The sequence below is a fragment of the Canis lupus genome, chromosome 1 (assembly GCF_048164855.1).
Source record: "Canis lupus baileyi chromosome 1, mCanLup2.hap1, whole genome shotgun sequence".
Classification (NCBI taxonomy): Eukaryota; Metazoa; Chordata; class Mammalia; order Carnivora; family Canidae; genus Canis; species Canis lupus.
In genome coordinates, this window is record NC_132838.1 from 109808138 (window position 1) to 109830698 (window position 22561).

The 22561-nt window shown below is 55.6% G+C and overlaps 2 protein-coding genes and 1 pseudogene across 3 annotated transcripts in view; 1 reads left to right on the forward strand and 2 right to left on the reverse strand.

The window, feature by feature from the left end:
• PNMA8C (PNMA family member 8C) overlaps positions 1 to 22561 on the reverse strand; it is a 34422-nt gene that overhangs the window by 5595 nt on the left and 6266 nt on the right. The window contains exon 2 of one of the 2 annotated variants that reach the window (XM_072773929.1): positions 13433 to 13858. The exons of the other annotated variant lie outside the window; for it this stretch is intronic. The gene's annotated coding sequence lies outside the window, so the exon portion shown is untranslated. Of the gene's footprint in view, positions 1 to 13432; positions 13859 to 22561 lie in introns of those variants that run through there. 2 annotated transcript variants of the gene reach the window in all.
• LOC140603537 (uncharacterized) lies at positions 1622 to 3708 on the forward strand (annotated as a pseudogene).
• CCDC8 (coiled-coil domain containing 8) lies at positions 8845 to 13240 on the reverse strand. Its single transcript, XM_072773919.1, has one exon. The coding sequence runs from the start codon at positions 12489 to 12491 to the stop codon at positions 10926 to 10928; it is 1566 nt and encodes a 521-aa protein (XP_072630020.1). The 5' UTR covers positions 12492 to 13240; the 3' UTR covers positions 8845 to 10925.

Here is a 22561-nt window from a genome sequence, read left to right on the forward strand (position 1 = left end):
TCTTTTTTGGGGTGATAAAATATTCTGAAGCTGGTTGTGATGGCCACACAATTCTGAATAGATTAGAGCCATTGGATTGTATACTTGAGTAGGTGAATTATAAGGTATATGCACCTTCGTTTTCACAAGTACTCGCCCATGGCCATCCACACCAGACATAGAAAAAAATGCCAGCTTTCTGTTTCTCTTTTTTGTGATTGAGTTTTCCAATCTTGTAGAGTTATAAATAACACAAGTATAAATATCCTTGTACTGAACATGTCCATACACACACACAACACAAATTCCTCAGAATAAATTCTTAGTGGCCATGTGTGGCCGCTGAGCCCTTAAAGGGCTGCTCCGAAGGGACTCGTGAAAAATAGAATGTTTAATATCTCATTAATAGTTTCATATTGATGACATATGCAAATGACCATATTTTGTATATTTGGAGGTACATGAAATCTATTTTTTAAAATACTTTTATTTATTTATTTATTTAAGAGAGAGAGAGAGCATGAGAGAGCAAGAGCAGAGGTGAGGGGCAGAGGGAGAGAGGGAAGCAGACTCCCTGCTGAGTAGCTTAGCAGCAAGGAGTAAGACTTGGGCTCTATCCCAGGACCCTGGGATCATGACCTTAGCAGACAGCAGATGCTTAATTGACTGAGCCACCCAGGCCCCCAAAGAAATCTATTCTTGCCTTTGGGGCTCCAATTAGATTTCTGTTGGACAACTTTGCTCTAGAGAAGGGTAACCTCCATCTGGGGATCATGAAGGTGAGAGAAGAGAAAAACAGAGAAAAGAAGGGCTACAGAGGGGTTGGTAGGGGAGTGAGTAAGCAATTTGGTTTGCCTAAGGCCCAGTTGCCATGGTAACACTGCTGTAAACTCTCTTCCTACATAAAAAAGAAGCAAAAAACCAAGGTATTCTGAGTCCTTATTTATTTAACAAATACTTATATAATGGTTAAGTTCTCAATAAATCCTTTTCATAGCCATCTTATATGGAGCACCAACTCTGGGCTAATGTCTCTTCCAAGTGCTTTCCTGGATCAGCCGCTTTAACCCCCATCAGGGTCCTACAATATAGGGTTAATGGTTATTGTTATTTCACCAAGCAAACTCAGCCTGGAACAGCTCAGGAATCTTCTCAGAGTGGAAGGGTCTGATCCAGGCGCCAGGAAGGGTAGAAACAACATAGAAACCCCACAGCTGGACCACAGAGCTGGATATACATAGAGTGAGGGGTCCAAGGATGTGAAGCAAATGTGTATTTAGTAGCTACGATATTCACATGTCCCAGCCAGGGGGAAATGATTTCTTGGGGAACTGGAATTTCATGTCTGATCTCACTGATGATCATACACATACACAAATCACATACAAAACCAAGACTGAGGGATCCCTGGGGGGCGCAGCGGTTTAGCGCCTACCTTTGGCCCAGGGCTCGATCCTGGAGACCTGGGATCGAATCCCACGTCAGGCTCCCGGTGCATGGAGCCTGCTTCTCCCTCTGCCTATGTCTCTGCCTCTCTCTCTCTCTCTCTCTCTCTCTCTGGTGTGACTATCACAAATTAAAAAAAAAAAAAAAAAGGCTCAAAACCAAGACTGATTGAAGTGCTATTCCTTTTGCAGGAATATGGGCAGGAATGAAACCTGGTCTCCGGGAGCTAAGCCTACGCACCCGGAATGATACATAGACCTAACAGGTGAGGCCTGAGTGACCCCCGGGACTCGGAACAAGGCTTGGACCCAAAACCGAGTCTGGTACTCACACACTGTGTGAGACCAGCCCCCCTTGACTTAGGCCTCCTATCCTGACCTCCACCTGTACACCAGGGAGGCGGATTATGACCGATGGAAGCCTGTACTCTCTTGAAGGGGCCCTCGATCGGCTGAACGATGCGGGTCCCCCTGATTGACGTCTCGCCGTCCCCTGTGAATTTTGACTTGTGTGGGCTCATCAATGAAGGCGACCACGCTGCCCATCTCCACGTCCTCCTTTCCTGCGGCCCTTTAAGAGCGGCTCCTTGGACCCCGGCTCCAGCCCGCAGCGTTACCACGGAGACCCGGCCCAGCTGGGGAGGGGCGAGCCCAGGCGCGCAGGCGTAGGACCCAGCAACCCCTCTCAGCGCAATCCTCAGAGCTGTGGGTGAGCGCCCAGACCTGGCGCGTGCCCGGCTGCCCTCCCCCATGCCGCTCCAGGTGAACACAGTGGAGTCCTCCCTTACCCATGAAAGGGGGCCGCGTCACTGAGGCCATTCTCAGGGACAAAGGTCGGAGCGGCCGGGCTGCAGCATCCCTGAGAGTGACACGTAAGCCCCCTGCGGATTCTCCAACAGCCCAGGAGAGGAGCCAGGGCATCAGGACAGGCTGCTGCTTCAGCCTCAGCGGGCTAGAGGCAGCAGAGGCCCTGACTCCGTAGCCCCACCTGCCACATTCACCTGAACCTGAACCCAAGACTGCGGCTGTTCCAGGGCAGGACTTGCACCCGGCACCGCAGCCCACGTCCGCCCCAGATCCCCCCTGCCCTGCGATCGGCGCCAGAGGGCAGCCTCACCATGGCCACCAGCCTGTTGCGGGACTGGTGCCAGGGGCTGCATGTGGACGCGCACCGGACCTGCTGTCACCGGCATCCCAGACGGCCTGGAGAGGGCAGCCATCGAAGCCTCTTGCAGCCGGCCTTCCTGCCCCTGGGCACCTTCAGGCTGTGGAACACCCGGGCGGCGACAGACCACAAGGCCAAGGCTGCCCTGGTGGAGTTTGTGGAGGACATCAACCCGCGCGCGTCCCCAGGGAGATCCCGGGCACCGACGGCGTCCGGAGGGTTGTGTGTCAGGACCCGGCCGAGGACACAGGAGTCCTGAGGCAGATGAGACGCCTCCTGCTGGATGAGGAGCCCCGGCAGGCCGCAGGGCCCGGGGGCCCCGGGGACAGTGTCCCGTCTGCAGCCTCGGCCTCCTCGGAGACCCGGGCCCAGGGCGCAGAGCCCGCCGCCAGGAAGGCTGGTCCCCTGCGAGGAGGGGCCGCCGGGGGCGCAGAAACAGAGGCAGAGGCAGCAGGGGGTCCCAGGGGGGCAGGCAGGCCGAGCGGGGAGGGCGGCCCACGGACGCCAGGCGGGAGTCGGACGCCTCGGACGCCTCTGCCCAGGGCAGCCTGGGGGTCGTGCTGCAGGGGCCGGAGCAGGGCGACCCGAGCGAGAGCGCCGCCGAGGCTCCGAGCGCGCTGTCCGCCGCGCTGCACGAGGCCGCCCAGGAGCTGAGCAGGAAGGAGTGGGCCCTGCCGAGCGCGCAGGAGAGGGGCCCCGCGAGTTCCTGGCCCTGGGGACGGTGACCCACGGAGCCGAGCAGGAGCCCCGGGGCGGGAGGCCGTCCCGGACCTGGCGGCCCTGCTTGGCGTGCGAGCCGCGGGGGACAGGAGCCCGCCGACGGCGACGCTGCGGACGGCCCGCCGCGGCCACACGGGGAGCCCGGCGACGAGGGGCTGGAGCACCCCGAGTTCGTGGCCATCGTGGCCTCCACGGACCCGTCGGACCCATCGGCCCGGGAGGAGCTGCAGAAGATCGCGGCGGTGATGGAGGTCCTGGGCTGGAGCAGAGACAGAGCGGACGGATGCGCCCCCCGAGGTCCTCCGCGTCATGGCCCGGGACGGCGGGGGAGCCCGCGTGCAGGTGGAGGACGCAGGCCGCCGGGTGGACGCCGTGGCGCTGCGGGAGGCCACGCGCGACGGGAGCCTGCGGGAGTCCTCTGCTCCCTGGCCGCGCCCGGCCGCGCTCCGCTCCCGGGGCGAGAGGGCGCCGCGTGGCCTCCCGAGGGCTGGGCGGACGGCGAGGGGCACCTCCTGGAGCTCGTGGCCTGCTGGCCGCGCGGGAGGCCCGGGAAGGCGGCCGCCAAGGCGGGAGGGCGGCGGCGCCCGAGGCGGGCTGGGCGAGGTCCTGGCGCTGCTGGCTGCGGGGGGCCGTGCGGGCGGCGCAGCGCGGGGAGCCGGGGCGCGGGCCGCGGGCGTGCAGGGAGGTGGGCGAGGCGGGCGCCGGCCCCTTCCCGTGGGGCTCGGGCGGACGCGGAGCGGGAGGCGGGGGGAGGCCGCGGCGGAAGGGCCGTCACTCCGGACTCGCGCGCCCACGACCAGGCGGCCGCGCCCCGGCAAAAGAAGGGGCGCGCGGGCGCCGGGGCCCACGGCTCGGAGTCCGCCCGGGGCAGGAAGGCTGGGCGCGGCGGGGGCAGCCCCCCAGGTGCCGCTAGGGGAGCCCGGAGCCGCGCGGACGCACCGGGGCGCTGCCCCCCCTCCCTGCGCCGGGGCGGCCTCCCCGCCTCACCGCCGGCCTCCCCGCGCCTGTCAGTCCCCGCCTCGCAGGTGGCGGAGCGACCCGGGGGTAGGACAGAGATGCGGGTGCCTCCAGCCCGCCGCGGCCCCCGGTGACGGGACGGGGTCTCGGGGCCTCCCCGGGGGCTGATCGCGGGGGTGAGCGCGGCCGCGGCCCTGGAGCAGGGGGAGGCCGCCCTGCCACACGGTCCTTTCAGGCGGTGAGGCCCCCGGGGTTCCAGACACCTGCTCCTGGCCAGCGTCTGTGGGCCACTGTCCCCGGCCCGGTCTCAAGGGCCTGGGGTCTGGGATGGAGCCGGGGCCCGGCTGGGCAGTGGGTGTCAGCGTGGCGCTGAGGCCCGAAGGCCCATCCTCCGTGCCTGGGGGAGGAGATGATTCCCGAAGAGGAATCTGAGGGGCAGAGGGGCAGCTCCTAGGGGAGGGCAGGTTCTCTGGGAGAGGGGAGGGGGGGTGGGGAAGGGGGGCAGGGGAGGAGGAGGAAGAGAGGGCGGGAGCACCAGCCCTGCCTCCCCAGGAGCAGCTGAGACAAGTGACCCAGCTCCTAAGGCCAAGGCCAGGATCTGTCACTCAGGCCGCCCAGAGATTTCCAAAACTCTGAAGTATTTGGCACCGTTTTCAGGCACATCAGATCCAGATTCTGGCTTCCCTCCTTGGTGGCGCAGGGCAGCAAATGTCCAACAGGCTGTGGTCTCCTTGCCACCACCTCACCACCCCATCGCCCCCACAGCTGTCCCCCCTGTCCTGTGGCCTCACTGGCCCCTCAGCACTGGCCTGGGAGCCCTTGGCTTAAGGCGACAAAAGGTTCCCCGTTTTCCCTCTGAGTGAGTTAAACATGGGAGGGGACCCTGAGGGGGCACCCGGGACTGGGCTGGTCCAGCCAGTGTAGGAGCTGCCCAGGAACTGGTGTGGAGAGGAAGGAGGTGGCCCCGGGGTTGGGGTGGGGTGGGGTGGGGGCTGCAGCCCAGGCCCGAGTTCCGCCTCCCCCCGCTCTTGGCTCAGAGCTGGGGGGTCACTCCTGCTGTCCCAAGTGTGGCTGCGTCTGGGTGTGGGTGTCAGTGTGTGGGTGGTGGACAGGACATCAGCCCTTCCTGTCCCTCTCAGCCTGTCCCCTCAGTTGCTCTTTCCACTGGATACTGCTTCATGTCCTCTTGTCCTGGGGCTGTGTGTGTGTGTGTGTGTGTGTGTGTGTGTTTCAGCTAGTTCCTGTCCCTGGGAGGTGACAGGCCCATGTGCCAGGAGGGCCCTCCCTCCATGTCTCAAGGGAGGCACAGGGGCCTGGGGGTGCCCTCACAGCCCAACTGGACTGCCTGAGCCCCACCTGGGGACACCTAGATGCAGAAGCAGACTCAGGAAGTGCTTCAGCCATTCTAGAAAGTGCCTGCCTCAGGACCACAGGGACCTCCATGGGACAGTTACTGAGATCACCATGGAGTAAGCCAGGGTAGGCCTGGGCCTGGGGGAGGAAACCCCCTTGTCCCTGGGGGTGCTGGCCCTGGGCTGAGTGGCCTCTGTGGATGCCTGGGGTAGGGAGAGCCCCTGCCATTGTAGGCTCCTCTCCTTGTGCACCTGTCACTGGGACCCTCAGGAGAGTGAGTTGAACGTTCTGAGCTGGTGTCTCTGTGCTCTGAATGATGGGACAGGGGAGTGTCTGAGGTTGGGCAACAGATGCACCACCTGTCCTAATGGAAGTTCAGCCAGCACACCTGGGACACCCTGTCACTGTTGTACCCAGGGTCCTCTGCTTCCTCACTGGCTGTACCTGGCTCAGCCCCTGACCTAACTGCAGCCATAAAATTCCTCCATGCTTTAGTCTACCTGCCCCCACTCCTGGCCTCCCTCTCCAACTCAAACGCAGCTGGCTGTCGCTATATTTTATCTTATCAGGTCCCAGCACTCCATAATCTTTAGGATGTCGTTCCTTGGCCCATCCAACTGCACTTTCTGGGGCTCAGCCATCACCCCTAAATCTGGTTCCCACCCTACTCCACATTTAATCTGATCCTTGTCTCTGCTCTATTCCCTAGTCCCCACAATAGTCTCTGCCCAACTATTCCCATCGTGGTCCCGTGAGCTCTGTGGTGTAGCCCTCTATACCCAGCTCCCAACTCCCACACTTCACCATGAGGACTGCCCTCGCACCAAATATCTGCCCTAAACCCATCCTACCTCCACTCCTGGGATCCGGCCTCTTCCCCTTGCCCCTCTCCCATTCAAGGCTACGAGGTTGCCGGAAGGGCCCTCTTAGAACTCAGTCTAATGTTTGATTCTTTCACAACCTCTCCAAACCCTTCAAAGGCTTCCTTTGTCCCCACAGGTTAAACTGAAGCTCATAGTGGTCTAGACCTGCTCTGTCCAATAAGGTAATACCTGGTCCCAGGGAACAATAAATTTAAATAAAATTAAATAAGATGGAATATCCATTTCCTCAACCATATCAGTCACGTTATAGGTGCTCAAGAGCTGTGTGGCTGCTGGCTACCATTCCAGTGCAAGAATAGGACTTTTCCATCATTGCAGAAAATTCTCTGGGACAGCACTGCTCAGCCTTTTTATCTGCCTTATTGCTAGCACTCTCTCGTGCCTTCAGATGCCCAGATCTTGTTGTTCAGGGCACATGTGGAGTCTATTCCTACCTCAGGGCCTTTGCACTTTCCCCTGGCCTGGAGTGCCTTTGCCCAGGATATTTGCATAGCTCCACCCTTCACTTCATGCCAGTTTTTGTTCAACTGTCAAACATTCCCAGGCAGGCCTTCCCTGACCACCCTACAAAAAATATAGCCCTTCCCACACATCTCACTTTTTCAAGCTCGAATTGGTTGCCGCCTGCGACACTAATTTGTTCCCAGATGACCCGCTGACTCTATTTGTCAGGGGGTGTAGTAGAGGGATCGGTGACACAGGTACCTCAGGCCCAAGTGCAGAAAGGGAATGTCAGGTGGCCCCAAGGTTAGGAGGTCCCCACCCGAGCCCCCACCCAGACCGCAGCCCCGAGGACAGCGAGCCTGGAGGCGGCGGCGGGAGGTGGCACTCAGGAAGAGGCGGCAGGGACCGTGCGGGTCACGGGGACACGGAGCCCCGCCCGGTGCTCGGCGCTAGTGCGGCGGCGGGAAGGACCCTCGCGGGGCGCGGGGGGCGGGGGCGCCGGGGAGACGCGTCTGGAGCAGTGCGTGCTGTGCAGCACCCCGGAGGCTGCCGGCTAGCTGCGGCGGGGCAGGGTGCCAGCACCCCCCGTGGGGGTGGGGGTGGGGGGTGGGGGTGAGGAGGGAGAAGGGCTGGGGGACGCCCTCTCGCAGCAGGTGCGGCTGAGCGAGGACCCGAAGAGGTGAGGCCTAGGGCAGGGGATCCCCGAGGGAGGCGCCTTCAGGCCGCCCGACGGCGGGGCACAAGCCCCGAGCAGGCCCGTGAGCCAAGGGCTCATTCGCGGGTGTTCCCGGGCCCCTCCAGTGCCACCCCCGTGCTGTGTGTGTCCTTGTGGGGTCTGTGGGGTGACGAGATTGGGGCTGGCTCGTGTGTGTCCTGTTTTTGATCCTGTGCGTAGAATAGGGTTGGGGAGATAGGATGGGCGAAGGCAGGTTTTCACTCCCGTTTCCCAGGTGACGAAAGTGAGGCTCAGGAGGCGGGGAGGGGAGCTCGAACCCGGGTTTGTCCTATTCCGGGGCTCCCTCGCAGAACCGCTTAACGTTTCTGAACCTGTGGCCTCAGTGTCCGCCGCCCCGCTGATCCCCACCAACCTCGCCTCCCCCCCCAGGCCTCCCCCGCACCCCCCCACCCCGTGCCGGCCCCTCGGCCCGCTCGAGTCCCAGGACTCCTGCGAATGGGGTCGGGTCCCAGAGCTTCTAGAGGGAAGATCCAGCGACCAGAGGCCAGCAGACGCCGCCGGATCCGCCCCCCGCCCCCGGAGAGGGGAGAGCGCCCGCACCCGCCGCGGCTCCCGCCAGGGGGCGCTCCAGGATCGCTCGGGGAGGGCGCGGGACGCTGCAGACCCTGGCCCAGGGCCGTCCAGGTCAAAGCTCCACCTGGGAGCGTCAGGCTGCCCAGAGTGCACGTTTCTGTAGCGCAGGGCCCTTCGTGTGAGGTCCTGGGATCAGCAGCACCAGCTGCTCTCACCCCGAGCTTGAGCTGGACGAGATGCATCTTCCCGAGCCCACCCCACACCTAGGGAATCACTTGGGTTTGGGACCCAGCAGTCTGTGGTTTTGAAAGCCTCCCAAGGATTCTGCTGCACGACCAGCTGGAGAGGGTCTGCTGTGGGGTCTGGTCATCTCCCGGAGCCCTGGGGTAGCAGTGGTCAGTCCCGGGTGCACACTGGAATCACCCTGCAAGCCCCAGGGCTCTGGGAGCCCCAGCCTCACCCTGTACCACTTGCATGACAATCTCTGCGTATGCAGGCTGGCCAAGGGTATTGGGAACCTCCCTGGTCGGTCCACCTACCAGCCAGGATGGGAACCAGGGTCCTGGGGGCCCCAATTGGGGCTGAGACATCTGGTGAAGTTCTGGCTGCTTCTGATGTGGAACAGGAATAGGACAAGGAGAGATGATGTCTGTTGGGGCTGATTTGAGCTTTAATACATTATGTCTTCTTCAATCATCTCAGATAGGGGCACAGAGAGGCATAAATTAGCCAGCCCAAGGTCACACAGCTTGTGAGGGGTGGTGCTAGGGGTGATATAAGCCCAAATACCTCCTTACCCTGTCTCCCTAATGGTTCCTCCTGTCAAGGCACACCAACATGGGGCACTCAGAAAGTCCTTGCTATTGCAGGGTGGCACCTCTATGGCCATGTTCTGTTGTTTTTCTCTTTGGGGACACTTAGGGGTGTCCAGATAAAGGCCAGTCTGGGGACAAAACTCTAGTTTTCTGGTGCTTCCCCCCCCCCCTCATGAAAATCCTTGCATGTTTGAAAGCACTATCCTGGAGGCATCAGTGGGCTGCATCGTGGCCTGGGCCATTCAGGTGTTAAATGAAATCCCCTTGGATTAAAAATATGAAAGCCCTGGTACAATTTCAGGGAACCCAAGGGACCTCTGACTCCTGGGCATTACTGGATGTTCATGCCTGGAACACTGGGGATGGGAGGGACAAACTGAGAATCAGCAGGGGGTGGGGAGTGGGGTGGATTTGCCCCCATATCTCTCCTGGTATATCTCACCATCTCCACTCCCACTTTCTTTCATCCTCCAGGACCCCAAACAGACTAGGCCCTCGTGATCATGTGGCTGCTCTTCTCCCAGAGGGGCAGCAGCTATGGAGAGCGCCCCCCCCCAAGTGCTACCACTAGCCTGGCATCCAGAGCACCCACTGGGCACTCCAGGGCCAGCCGCATCCAGCGTGGTAACTCCCCAGCCCCTGGCAAAGTCCATCCCTCCAGGTGGGGTCCACACCCTGTCTTCTAAATCCCCTTTTTCCTGCCAGGCTTGAGCCATTTACTGTACCAGTGCAAAGCAGCTCTTAGCATCACTCGGAAGGAGCACCAGCAGCTCCTCCTTCCAGGGTGGAAGTGGGTGCGGGCATGTAATTCTTTTAGTTCCAGAGGAAAAAGACTAAGAGGCTTAGGCCAGGACTGCAGCCTTAGCCAAGACAGAGCTGGCCTTCAGGCCTCTCTCCTCCCTGACTTCTCTTTGCTCTCGCCCTCAGCGGGGCTGGGGTTGGGGGACACAAGACAATACAGAGAGAGGTCCCTCAGGGCCTACGGGGCCCTAACAACCCAGTCTTTCCCTGATTATAAGCGCCAGTCACAGCACACTACACACTATACCACCATCCAGCTTTTTGGCCTGTTCCTATTGCAGTTTTCGATGTGTCCAGTGATCAGTCTGCCCCAGGAGATATTTTGGGGGCTCGATCGAAACAGATTCCGGGGGCACACAGCCCACTCCAGCAAATCCACAGCTCTGGCATGAAGGGCCCCGGAATCTGAATTTCGGACACATTTCCCAGATACTTCTGGACCCTGCAACCAAGGTTGGCGGGGGTGGTGGTTGGGGAGAGTATATAAAAGTGCAGGCCCTGGGCCGGAACCCAGGGGCATGGGGATGGCGAGCAAAGTGACATAGACAGGCAGGTCACCATCCAGGAGGGTGGGAGTGGAGGGGACACAAGGGAGTGACAGCATAACCCTGGAGCATTCTTCAGCTGCCCAGTCCAGAGCCAGGAAATCACGTGGTAAGCATTTTATTTGCATGTCGGCTCGAGCCCCTTTTTTCTTAAGTTCAAGGAGGCGGTCAATGTTAAGTGTGCAGGAGAAAAGAAGAGAAAGGGGGAGGGGAGGAAATTTCTCCCTAGCATCCTGCCCCCGCCAAGCTGAGCACCTAGAGTCGCATTTGAGAAGTTAAAATCATGAGTGATGCAACCCCTTTGTATGGCTCTGTTTCTTTACATTCCTTGGGTGACTAGAAAGAGTCTTTAAAAAAAAAAATCAATGCATGAAAGATAAACTTTTAACAGGAAAGATGGGTGCTGGGTGGAGATGGGAGGACCACTGCCTGACCCTTGTCCACTTGCATTTTCAAGTATGGTGGCAGGAAGGGCATCTCCACCCAAGTGCAGGGGAGGGAGGGCCGAGCCCAGAGTGGTGATGGTATGGCAGGTGGCTGCGAGCCCCAGGGCACCCCTGCCCTCACCTCACAGCTGGTCTTCTCGCTCTCCCTGCTCTGCTTCTGCTCTGGCCTCTGCCCTTAACACTCTAAGGCTCCTGGCCTCGCCTGCCCTGGGGACTCTCTTGGGCAGGGTTGGCAACCGGGGAGTGTGCCAGAAGGCTCTCCGGCGTTTGCGAAACCATGAAAAACGTCCAGGGGTCTGGAACCTCACTGTCTTGACCTGTTTCCGGGCCTTAGCTCCTTGGGTTGTCCCTGTGGCCACCTGGGCAGCTGGGGCTTCTGCCCTTTGGTTATGTGCCGCTTCTGCCCTCTGGTTGGCTATGGCTTCTGCCCCATCGGATGCAGCCTCTGCCCCCTGGACAACTGGGACCTCTGCCCTTTGATTATCTGGAGCCCCTTCCCCCTGACTATTTGCAACTTCTGCCCTCTGGACAGCTATGGCCTCTGCCCCCTGGACAGGTATGGCCTCTACTCTTTGATCATCTGCAGCCTCTGCCCTCTGATTATCTGCAGCCTCTGCCCTCTGATTATCTGCAGCCTCAGCTCTCTGATTATCTGCAGCCTCAGCCCCCTGATCATCTGCAGCCTCAGCCCCCTGATCATCTGCAGCCTCTGCCCTCTGATCATCTGCAGCCTCTGCCCTCTGATTATCTGCAGCCTCAGCCCCCTGATCATCTGCAGCCTCTGCTCTCTGATCATCTACAACCTCTGCAACCTCCTCTGTGGATGCTGCTTCTTCCCTCCTGTGACGGCGAAAAGAGGCCCAGTTGATTTTGGGCCTCCATCGTCTTGGGGGACTCTCAGGCACCTGCTCAGCTCCTGTGTTGCCCACATTAACCCCCCGGCTGGCTCTGCCCAGTACGGACGCCCCAACCCTCTCCAGCCTGGTAGAGGCCTGCCGGGCCTCGCCCACCTCGGGGCTGGACCTGGGCGCCCAACCCTTCACCCTCCGCTTCAGCTTCCCCCAGGACACCTGGCTGACATACTCTCGCCACCTGTCAGCCTTGGACAGCTGCGGCCTGGGGTTGTCCTCGAACATGGGCACTGGCAGGTTCACCCGGCGGCGGGCAGGTGGCGCGCTGGGCTTCTTCTCCCCTCGCTGCAGGAAGGCCTCCACCAGTTCCTCGTCGTCCTCGCTCTCCAGGTCGCTCCCTAGAAATTTGCTGCCCAGGTAACTGACTGGCATTTTGCGCACCTTCCTGCTGCGCCCTGCACCTTTGTGACCTTTGTCACCCTTGTCACGCTTGTCTCTGGAGGTGTCGAAGTCACTGAACTCGCTGTCGCTGGCATTGCTGCTGTCATAGGTGCCCACGACCAGGCGTGGGGGAGGGGTCACCATCTGCTGGACTCTCCTCCTCCCTCCGGGCTCCTTGGGCTTTCTGGGGGGCTGGGGCGGGTGTGGGGTGCTCTTCTCAATGATGCGGGCCACGTCCTCCAATGTGCGGCCTTCTTCCTCCAGAAACTGGATCAGCCGCTCCCGAAATTCCGCCTCCTTGGTGGCAGGCTTGGAGATGACCCTCCACACGCCTCCGGCCAGCCTGACCTCCCGGGGGATGAGCAAATAGTCGACGTCCTCCCCGATCTGCAGCATCCCCACCGTGGAGTCCTCCTCCCTGCGGAACACCTTGCCAATCTTCTTAAAGGTCCCAACGGGCTTCAAGGCTTCCACGAGGACGTCCAGATCCACATCTTTGCACACATCAGGGACGCTCCAGAGGATCAGGGAGTCGGGGGATGGGAGGAAGCCCCAGGGGAACCAGCCCCCCACGTGGCTTTTCTCGAGGGTCTTTAAGATCTCCAGGGTGAAATCTGGGCTGGGGGCAACGACCCCAAACTACAAATAGGCCTGAGTCTTGGGGGTGGGGGTCCCAGCAGAACTGCCCCCGGGGAGGGTCTCACCTCTGCAGCCAAGGATGAGCCAGCCCCTCCCGACTCCTCTGCCCGCCACAAAGTCCAGTCTTGACCGAGTCCGGCTCCCCGCCCACCACCGAGGACTGGCGGGAATCAATCCCCAGGATGCTTACGTGAGCCCGGGAGAGGCGAGTCCTGGGGCTCGAAGCCCACCGCCAGCTGCAGACGTGGAGTCCCGGCTCCAAGCTAGTGGGGGCGCACGGGCTGCCCCGTGGCTCTTCCTGCCTCGGGACGCGCCCGCAGCTTGGGAGAGGCCTTCGCACACGAAGACGGCTCTTCAATAAGGCCGAGGCGCTTGGGGGCCGCAGCCCGGCCCCCCAGGGTCTCCCGCCCCCGGGCAGGCGGCCACCCCAGTCCCAGGCCGACCTTGACGCGCCCACAGCCTCCCCAGCCCGAGCGCTCAGCGCCGAGGAGCGCGGGCAGGAAGTTCCTCCTCGCTCTCCCCTCGGGGAGGCCCACCTTCCCCTTCTCATCTTACACTCCCGGACTCGGGAAGACTGACAGGGGGGCTGTCCACTCCCTTCGGGGCGCCCTTATTCCCTCCCCCACAGGGGTGTGGCCGCGCTCCGGGCCTCCTTGGGGCCACCGCTCCCGAGCCGGACGCCCCCGCCGGGGCCCACGTCAGCACCTTCCCTGGGGGAAAGGCGGCAGTTCCCTAACCTGCCCTGCTAAAGCCGGGGCTTCCAGCCGAGCCCTGGAGGTGGCGGTGCTCACGGGGCGGTCCTTTGGAAAGCCACCGGCACTGGATGTGACCACTTCACACCATGTGACCTTGGGTACCAGCCACTGGCACTGGAGGTGACCACTTCACATCATGTGACTTTGGGTACCAAGAGGTCCCTACCTCTTTAGCCATACAGGTTCCGACCTCCTTACAGGTCGGTGGAGAGATTGGTACCAGGATCGTAACTGCGCTAGCCTCTAGCACCAGGCTTGGCACACGGTAGGTGCTCAATAAAGATTGTGGGGGTGAAGGAAGGAACCGAAGTGTTCATCAGGAGGCGCTGGCTTGGTTGTACGGTTCTCGCATTGAAAGACTATGCAGCTCTGTAAAAAGAAGCATCCGATGAAAAGGAGAGTCAGGTTTTATGGAGCGTCTCCTGCGTCCTTAGACACCATTCTAAGTGCTTTCTGCAGACTAACTCATGAAATCCTCCCTATAACATTATGATACAGGTAATATGATCATTCCCATTTTATTTTATTATTATTTTTTTAATTTTTATTTATTTATGATGGTCACAGAGAGAGAGAGAGAGAGAGGCAGAGACACAGGCAGAGGGAGAAGCAGCCTCCATGCACCGGGAGCCTGATGTGGGATTTGATCCCGGGTCTCCAGGATCGCGCCGGGGCCAAAGGCAGGCGCCAAACCGCTGCGCCACCCAGGGATCCCTTATTTTATTTTATTAAAAGATTTTATTTATCTACTTGAGAAAGAGAACAGAGAGAGAAGAGAAGCAGACCCCCTGCTGAGCAGGGAGGAAGAGGTGGGGCTCCATCCCAGGACCCCTGGATCATGACCTGAGCCCAAAGCAGCCGCTTTAGCGGACTGAGCCACCCAGGGGTCCGATCATTCCCATTTATAGCTGAGGATGTAAATATCACCTACTCGGGGTACCTGGGTGGCTCAGACAGTTAAGTATCTGCCTTTGGCTCAGGTCATGATCCCAGAGTCCTGGGATCGAGTCCCATATTGGGTTCCCTGCCCAGCAGGGAGTCTGCTTTTCCCTCTCTGTTCATGCTCCCTCTCTCAAATAAATAAAATCTTTTTTTAAAAAAAATCACTTACTCAAGGTCCCACTGCCAGAAGTAATGGAACCTGGATTTGAATCTGAAACAGTCTGACTTGTGTGTATGGGGTTGGGGGGCAAAGGGCCTAGATATGCATCTATGCATCCTGTCTAGGCAAAGGGCCTAGATATGCAACTTAGGTCAGGGGACACCTCTCAGGTAGAAGCGCCGCCAACAGTGGCTGTTTCTGGGGGGTCCCAGAATTGGCAGAGACATGTACTTTTCCTTCAATATCTTTTTGGATTGCTTGGATTTTTAGGAGTCAGAACTGTTAATTAAGCAAGTTAAATTTTTTCTTAAAGATTTTATTCATTCATGAGAGACACACAGAGAGAGACGCAGAGACACAGGCAGAGGAAGAAGCAGGCTCCCTGTGGGGAGTCCAATGCAGGACTCAATCCCAGGACCCCGGGATCACCACCTGAGCAGAAGATGGAGGCTCAACCAATGAGCCACCTGACACCCAAGCAAGTTCAATTAAATCAAAGTTCCTCAGGGACACCTGGGTGGCTCATTGGTTAAGCATCTGCCTTTGGCTCAGGGTGTGATCCTCAGGTCCTGGGATCGAGTCTCACATGGGGCTCTCTGCATGGAGCCTGCTTCTCCTCCCTCTGCCTATGTCTCTGCCTCTCTCATTGTGTCTCTCGTCAATTAAATAAAAGTTCCTCAGACTTGGCTATGGACACAGCAGGTCAGGATCCCTGGGATGTGGGGCCCAGGATGTGTGAAGCTTCCCAGGTAACTCTGAGGCAGCTAGCTCGGCAACAATGAGCACCACAAGGCATTAGTAATAATAGCAGTTAACTTGCAGGAAGAGTTTCCTTGACATCAGGCACCCTGCTGTGTGCGAAATGGGACTGTTGTTAGGAATTCTCAGAACTATCTGGTAGGAAAAAAAAAAAAAAAAAGAACTATCTGGTAGGGTGGATCCATGCAAACAGCTTCCTGCTTTCCCCCTCACGGTCTGCAGTGACCCCAACCTAGCAGCTGGAGGAATTTTTTAAAAACTTAGGTCAGGGGACGCCTGGGCGGCTCATTTGGTTAAGCGACTGCCTTTGGCTCAGGCTCCTGGATTCGAGCCCCACCACTGGCTGGCTTTCTGCTCAGCAGGGGAGTCTTCTTCTCCATCTACCTCTGCCCCTGCTCTGCCCCTGCTGGTGGGCTCTGTCTTTTGCTCACTCTCTCTCTCAATTAAATAAATAAAATTAAAAACAAAACAAAACAAAAAACACCTAAGTCAGATCTATCTCTACTCTTTCAAAAATCCTCCATGTTACTTGGAGTAAAATTAAAGGCCTCACCTCCTCTACTTCCCTCTCGCTTTCTCTCCTTCTCACTGACTCCACTCCAGCCACACCTGCCTCTTCACTGTCCATCAAGGACACCAGGTTCATGTCCGCCTCAGGGCCTTTGCACTTGCCCTTCCCAACCTCCAGAATGTTATGGCCCCACCTTCTCTTTGGAGATTTCCCTCTGCTCAAATGACACCTTTTTTAGAGAGGTCATTCTGCACCCCCCTCAACTACAGAAGTGGCCTCTACCCTATCTCAGGAATCCTTATTCCTTTCTAAATCCTATGAGGCTCTTTTCATGATAAAGTTTTTCAATGCATAGAATTGCATCCACTGGATGACAAAGGAAACCAATTGTAATGAAATACAATTTTTTTTTTAACAACGGTTAAAAAAGAAAAAAATTCAACAACGGCAAAAACCCCTGTGAGAGAGTGACTTTAATACAAAGGTATAAAGAAGGAACGCCTGTAATTCTATTTAACTGGCGATGTGGGATTTTACTTCTTGAAGGAACCCGGCAGATGTGGAGAGAAAGAGGGAAGGGAGAGAGGGGAAAAAGGAGGATGCTTGGCGGGTGGGGTTGGTGGAGATCTCAGCGAGGCCTCTGCACAATTCCTGGCTCGCTCGGGTTGTTTTTGCTTTGCGGAGCCGGGTCGATAGGCTTTGCTGGATTTTCTCCTCCCTCTCCCAAGCTCCAGCCCAGCCGGCTCGCGCGCCCCGGCCTGGCCTCCCACCGCCCCGCCCCTCCCCTGTGCCGCGTTTAGAGCCGCCCTGCGGTCTCCACGGCAACGAGCCGCCGCGTCTGTAGAGCGAGTCCCTAATGGGAGGCGAGGGTCCGGAGGTGGGGGCGGCCAGCACCTCTTCTGAGCTTCTCACCCCTTCCTTAGGCCTGATTCCCCCCACTCAGCTTCCTGAAAAGCTACCGGAAACTCAAAATCCCTAGGCTTACCCGTTTGAGGAATGCCGATTTATGAACCCAAGTCCCCAAAGTCAAGAATTCCAAGTGGAATGACCTCGCCTGTTGAGACATTTGTGTTCTGCAATTGGTAAAAGGTGTGTGTGTGTGTGTGTGTGTGTGTGTGTGTGTGTGTGTGTTTATGTGTGGGAGTGGGGCCGGGGTAGGGAGGGGAAGATTATCCTCGAAATGAAATGAAAACCTCAAATATCCAACATTCTTACAAAAATTGCCAACCCCTGAGCAGTTCCACTGTGGGTATTTTAGATTACTCAGATCTCTGGCAGGGGAGAGCCTTCGCCAGCCGGCCCAGAACAAACCATTATCACAGCTCCCACTTTTATACTTGGTTAAAAGACATGAAAAATCCAAAAAGAATGGGGGAAGAAAGCAAAACATGGCCTAGATCTCTCCACCCAGCGACACTTGGTTGCCACTTTTAAAAAATCATACTGAAAGTGACACATGTAAGAAAACGAAGTGCCAAAAAGGTATAAAATGAAAACCAAGTCCCCTCTCCCAGCCTCGAGCCTCCAGTGTCTCCCGGCAAAGTAATTACAGTGAAATACTTCTGTATTTTTCCAGAAAAAAAATGCTTACATGTGTAATTTTAGAATCTACCCCAGGGGATTCTTCACATCATCCTGAATTATTTTTATCATGGCACTTACCACTTCCTAGTATTTCCTTATTTATTTATTGTCTCACACTATTGGAATACTTGTCCCAAGAGGGGAGGGATATTTGGTTTGGTCACTGCTGACTTCTCAGAACCTAGAGCGGTGCTGGTAGGTGCTCAGAATGTTTGCTGAATGAATGAAGGAGAGGATTGCACTAGATATATTCCTATAAATTTTGTTTTTTACTGATAATTTACTTTGATTGAGCACCTATTTTGTCCCTGTCCCCCTGCATTTTTTCTTTTACTCCTTACAACCCCTCTTTTTAAAATTATTTTTTTAAGATTTTATTTATTTATTGAGAGACACAGAGAGAGGGAGAGACACAGGCAGAGTTGGAGAAGCAGGCTCCATGCAGGGAACCCAATGTGGGACTCGATCCCAGGACTCCAGGATCACACCCTGGGCCAAAGGCAGGTGCTCAACCACTGAGCCACCCAGGGATCCCCACAACCCCTCTTTTTAAAAAAGATTTATTTATTTATTTGAGAGAAAGAGAGAGTGCATGTGCACGCACTTGCAGGGAGAGGCAGAGGGAGAGAGAATCTCCAGAAGATTCCTTGCTGAGCTCAGAGGTGGGGGGGGGGGGCTCAATTTCACAACCCCAATCTCATGACCCTGAGATCATGACCTGAGCCGAAACCAAGAGTCTGAGGCTTAACCGATTGAGCCACCCAGCTGCCCCACTCCTTATGACCCCTTTTAAATAAATACTTATTCCCATTTTCCAGATGAGAAAAAATGAGGCCAAAAAAAGCCACACAGCTTGTAAGTGACAGAGCTTTGAATCACTTGGGTTCCTTAGATCCCAGCCCCTGTACTCTTATGCCTCCTTTATTTTCCCAGTTTCCTATGGAGGGTAGAGGATGGGGAGCAAGGTTGATGAGCAATCCCTGAAGACTTCTCTCCCAGGTGACATTTGTAAACTTTGGCACAGTCACTAGATTTGTCTTCAGTCTCAAATGCCCAGAAATCAGATCCCTGCCTAGAATGAATGGGATATAGATTATCCACACTTTTTAACCAGTGGGCTCATTGATGGCACATAGTAGGTCCTCAAGAAGTACAGCAGGAAGGAGCCTTATGGTTCACACTCTGGCCTCCAGAACCAGCCACATAGTTGGGCCACCTCTGCCTCCCACCTCTTCAGCACAAAATTTGGAAGCTGTTTGGTGAGTGTGGAAGCAAAGCTGACAGAATAGCTGTATATTTGAAAAATCATTCATTCATTCATGTGGCACATTTCTCTAAAGCACAGATTCCCAAACCTGGTTGCACATTAGAATCACTAGTGAGGGACGCCTGTGTGGCTCAGTGGTTGAGAGTCAGCCTTCGGCTCAGGGTGTGATCCCAGTGTCCTGGGATCTAGTCCCATATCAGGCTCCCCGCACGGAGCCTGCTTCTCCCTCTGCCTGTGTCTCTGCATCTCACTGTGTAACTCTCATGAAGAAATAAAATCTTAAAAAAAAAAAAAAAAAAGGAATCATTAGCGAGAATTTTAGAAATCACAATTTCTCAAGTCCAAACTACTGGATCAGAGAATGTTAGGGTGGGGTATTTCATTAAAAAAATAATCTCCCCAAATGACTCTGACAGAGGTGATGGTTGGTGGGGCTGGGCAGAGGCAAGGGAGGTCCTTGGCCAGCTGGAAATACCACCCGGCACCTGCAAAAGAGCCAGATTGGAAATTAGGGTTTCTCCAATTTTAGCAACATAGAGGGACCCTTACAGGGGGTGAGGGATGGGAATCTCTGAGATCTTGTAATAGTTTGGATGATGGATGCCCATGGATTGCAGCTTCGAATCCCTGGAATTTGAAAATGTGACTTTATTTGGAAAAGGACCTAAGTATCTTTGCAGATATTGTGAAGGATTTTGAGATGAGATTAGCCTAGATTATCTGGGCAGGACTTCAAGAGTGTCCTTATAAGAAAGAAGCAGAGAGAGATAACAGACACAGACGAGAAGCCATGAAGACTCAGTGGAGGCGGGGTGACCACACAGGCAGAGATGGGGGTGATGTGGCCACGAGCCAAAGAGCACCAGGAGCCACCAGAAGCTGGAAGAGACAAGGAAGGAGCCTCCCCTGCCTAGAGCCCTCGGACAGAGCTCAGCCTTGCTCACATCTTGATTTTGGACTTCTAGCCTCCAGAAGCCTGAGTGAATAGATTGTGTTACTCTGAGTCACCCAGTTTGTGGCGATTTGCTACAGCAGGCACAGGATCAAGTCTAGACCCGCCCCCGACCCTGCAGTGTGGCCGCTAATTCTCCAGACTCCAATGAGGAAAGCTCCAAATGAAAACATCCAAGTTTTATTGTGTGACCTTGTCTCTTAAGAACCATTATCCCGGAGGTGAAAGAATTATCGTGCCGTCCTCTGACCCCCAGAATCAGATATGGGTGATGAGACCTGTGGAAGTGTTTTCACATGCTCGCTGTCCCCCCTCTGTGGACTTCCCTCTGCTGCCTGCCCCTCATTGCTAGCCTCACCCCAGGGTGATCCAAACACTAGATGTCTCTTTTCTCAGGAGTCTGTGAAAACTTTGGCATTACATACCTAATTTTCCCACAAAGATGCCTCTTTTTGCATCTTTATGACTGCCCTCAGCAATGGGTACTATTATCAACCCATTTCACAGATGAGGAGATTGAGGCATGGAAATGAAGTACTTCCCCCAGGCAGCCCACCTCCCAACTGCCCCACTCTTGGTTTCATTTTTTTTAAAGATTTTATTTATTTATTTATTTATTTATTTATTTATTTATTTATTTATTTATTTATTCATTTAAACTGCTGAGCCACCCAGGCATCCCAGTTTCATTTTTTTTTTTTTTTAAATGGTCAGCTCTTGGGATCCCTGGGTGGCTCAGAGGTTTAGCGCCTGCCTTTGGCCCAGGGCATGATCCTGGAGTCCCGGGATCGAGTCTGCATCGGACTCCCTGCACGGAGCCTGCTTCTTCCTCTGCCTGTGTCTCTGCCTCTCTCTCTCTTTCTCTCTCTCTCTGTGTCTCTCATGAATAAATAAATAAAATCTTTTTAAAAAGTAATAAAATAAAATAAAAAAGTCAGCTCTATTGGAGGTATACTTATACAATGTAGTCTTTTTAATGTTCCATGTGGTAAGATTGATTGATTGATTTGAGAAGAGAGAGAGAGAGAAAGAGAGAGAGATTGAGAGAGAGAGAGAGAATGTGTGCACAGTATGGAGGAGCAGAGGGAGAAGGAGAGAGACAATATTAAGCAGGCTCCATGCCCAGCACAGAGCTGGATGCGGGCTTGATCTCACGACTCTGAGATCATGGCCTGAGCTGAAATCAAGAGTCAGATGCTTAACCCACTGAACCACCCAGGCCCCCCTCCAGAGCATACGTTTTTGATGCATGGTGTACGCTCTCTTTGCTGCAAAGAAACTGTGGCATGGGTAGTATCAGCTCCACTTTACAGATAAGGGAACAGGGCCCAGAGAAGTAAAATCACCTCCCTGAAGGCGCACAACTAGTTGGTGGCAGAGTCAAGATTTGAACCCAGGTCTGTGTGTGCAGCTCTGAATCCTTGGATGCTCTCTCCATCGTGTGCCCTGGTGATGCTAGGGCACAGGTTGGGTACTGTCTACCGAGGGGTATTACCCTGGTGTACTCACTACTTTGCCCAGATTCCAAAGCAGCCTTTTTGTCAGAACACAGCATATTGTCTTAGGAAGCTGGGCACACGGTTAGTTCAGGAATCTGAGCTATGAAACCAGGCTAATGTGTTCTCTGTGGATGAAAAACACAATGGTCACTGGACCCAGGATCCCAGTGGCCAAAGCTTAACAGCTTCCTCCATCTTAGCCATTGTTCTAAGTCATTTATATGTCTGAATGGATATAGTCCTCCCCACACCTGGTGAAACAGGTTACTACTATCCCCATTTTCAAATTAGCAACCCTGAGACACAGGAGGTTCAGTGGTTTGCCCAGGCTCATGCTTTGGGAGGGAGAGGAGTTAGGACTTGAACCCAGGCCATATATCCAACACTAGCCTTCATCTCCAAACCTCCATACACCAGGCGGAGGCATCTGCTGCCTTAACTGGCAGGTTGCCTAGTGAGAAAGCCAATTTAGAGGAATTTCTGATTCGATTTCCTTATTTACGTCATAGATATTTATCTGCATTCTATATTTATTGCCATAATAACTGTGTTTTTTTATTTTCCATATTCTGATGCCTTGCTATCTGGGGCCTGGCTGGCTCTTGAGGGGCTGCCCCTCCTGGGGTCAGGCAATTCCTAGAGAAAGTAAACAGTACTTGCCCTTGAGCATGTTCTTGAAATGCAAACCAGAGCCCACACCTCCAACTACCTCCTTTAGCAACCTTCCCATTCTGGCACCATCCACCTGTGCTATTCACCCCAGGGCCAAGTCTCAGACAACTAGGGACAGCCCCTAGACCCCAAAATCTGCTGAAATTATTCAAACTAGCCAGTCGCGTCTGCTTATCCTGTCTCATCCACTCCTGCCTGCAGAAACCACAGTGGCATTTAACAAAATCTACACAAATTAATCACCATCGAGAGATATATCAAGCCAGAAAAATATAGGGGAACAATGAGGAGATAAAATAGGGGGAATAATCCATCCTGGGGTGGCCTGGAAGGCTTCCTGGAAGAAGAGACCTGAGGGTTAAGAGTCGGAGGAGTCCTGTAAGAGCATCCTAGGCAGAGGCAGTACAGAGACAAAATTTCTTTGGGTGGGGGAGGAGGGGAGAAGGAGTATGTCTGGGGGTGGCTAGAAATGGAGAGCCAAGGCAAGTGGGGATCTTTGGGCTATAAAGATGTCGAACTTTCTTCTGAACGGGGATGGAGTAAGCAGAGGAGTGACCACACCGATTGATTTTGATTTATCGTTGTAGAGGGATACCGCAGTCCCCAGAAAGCAGAGGGAGCCCAGTAGCCAGAGCACAGGGAAGAAATACCCCAGCCTCTCTTTCCTCCTGCCCTCTGACTCCTGCCGCTGCCTCCCATTGGCTGATCCCAACAAGGAAGTCTTAG

Coding starts and splice junctions, on each gene's coding strand:
- CCDC8 (XM_072773919.1), bottom strand. CDS start 12,491: ATGCTGCAGATCGGGGAGGACGTCGACTATTTGCTCATCCCCCGGGAG.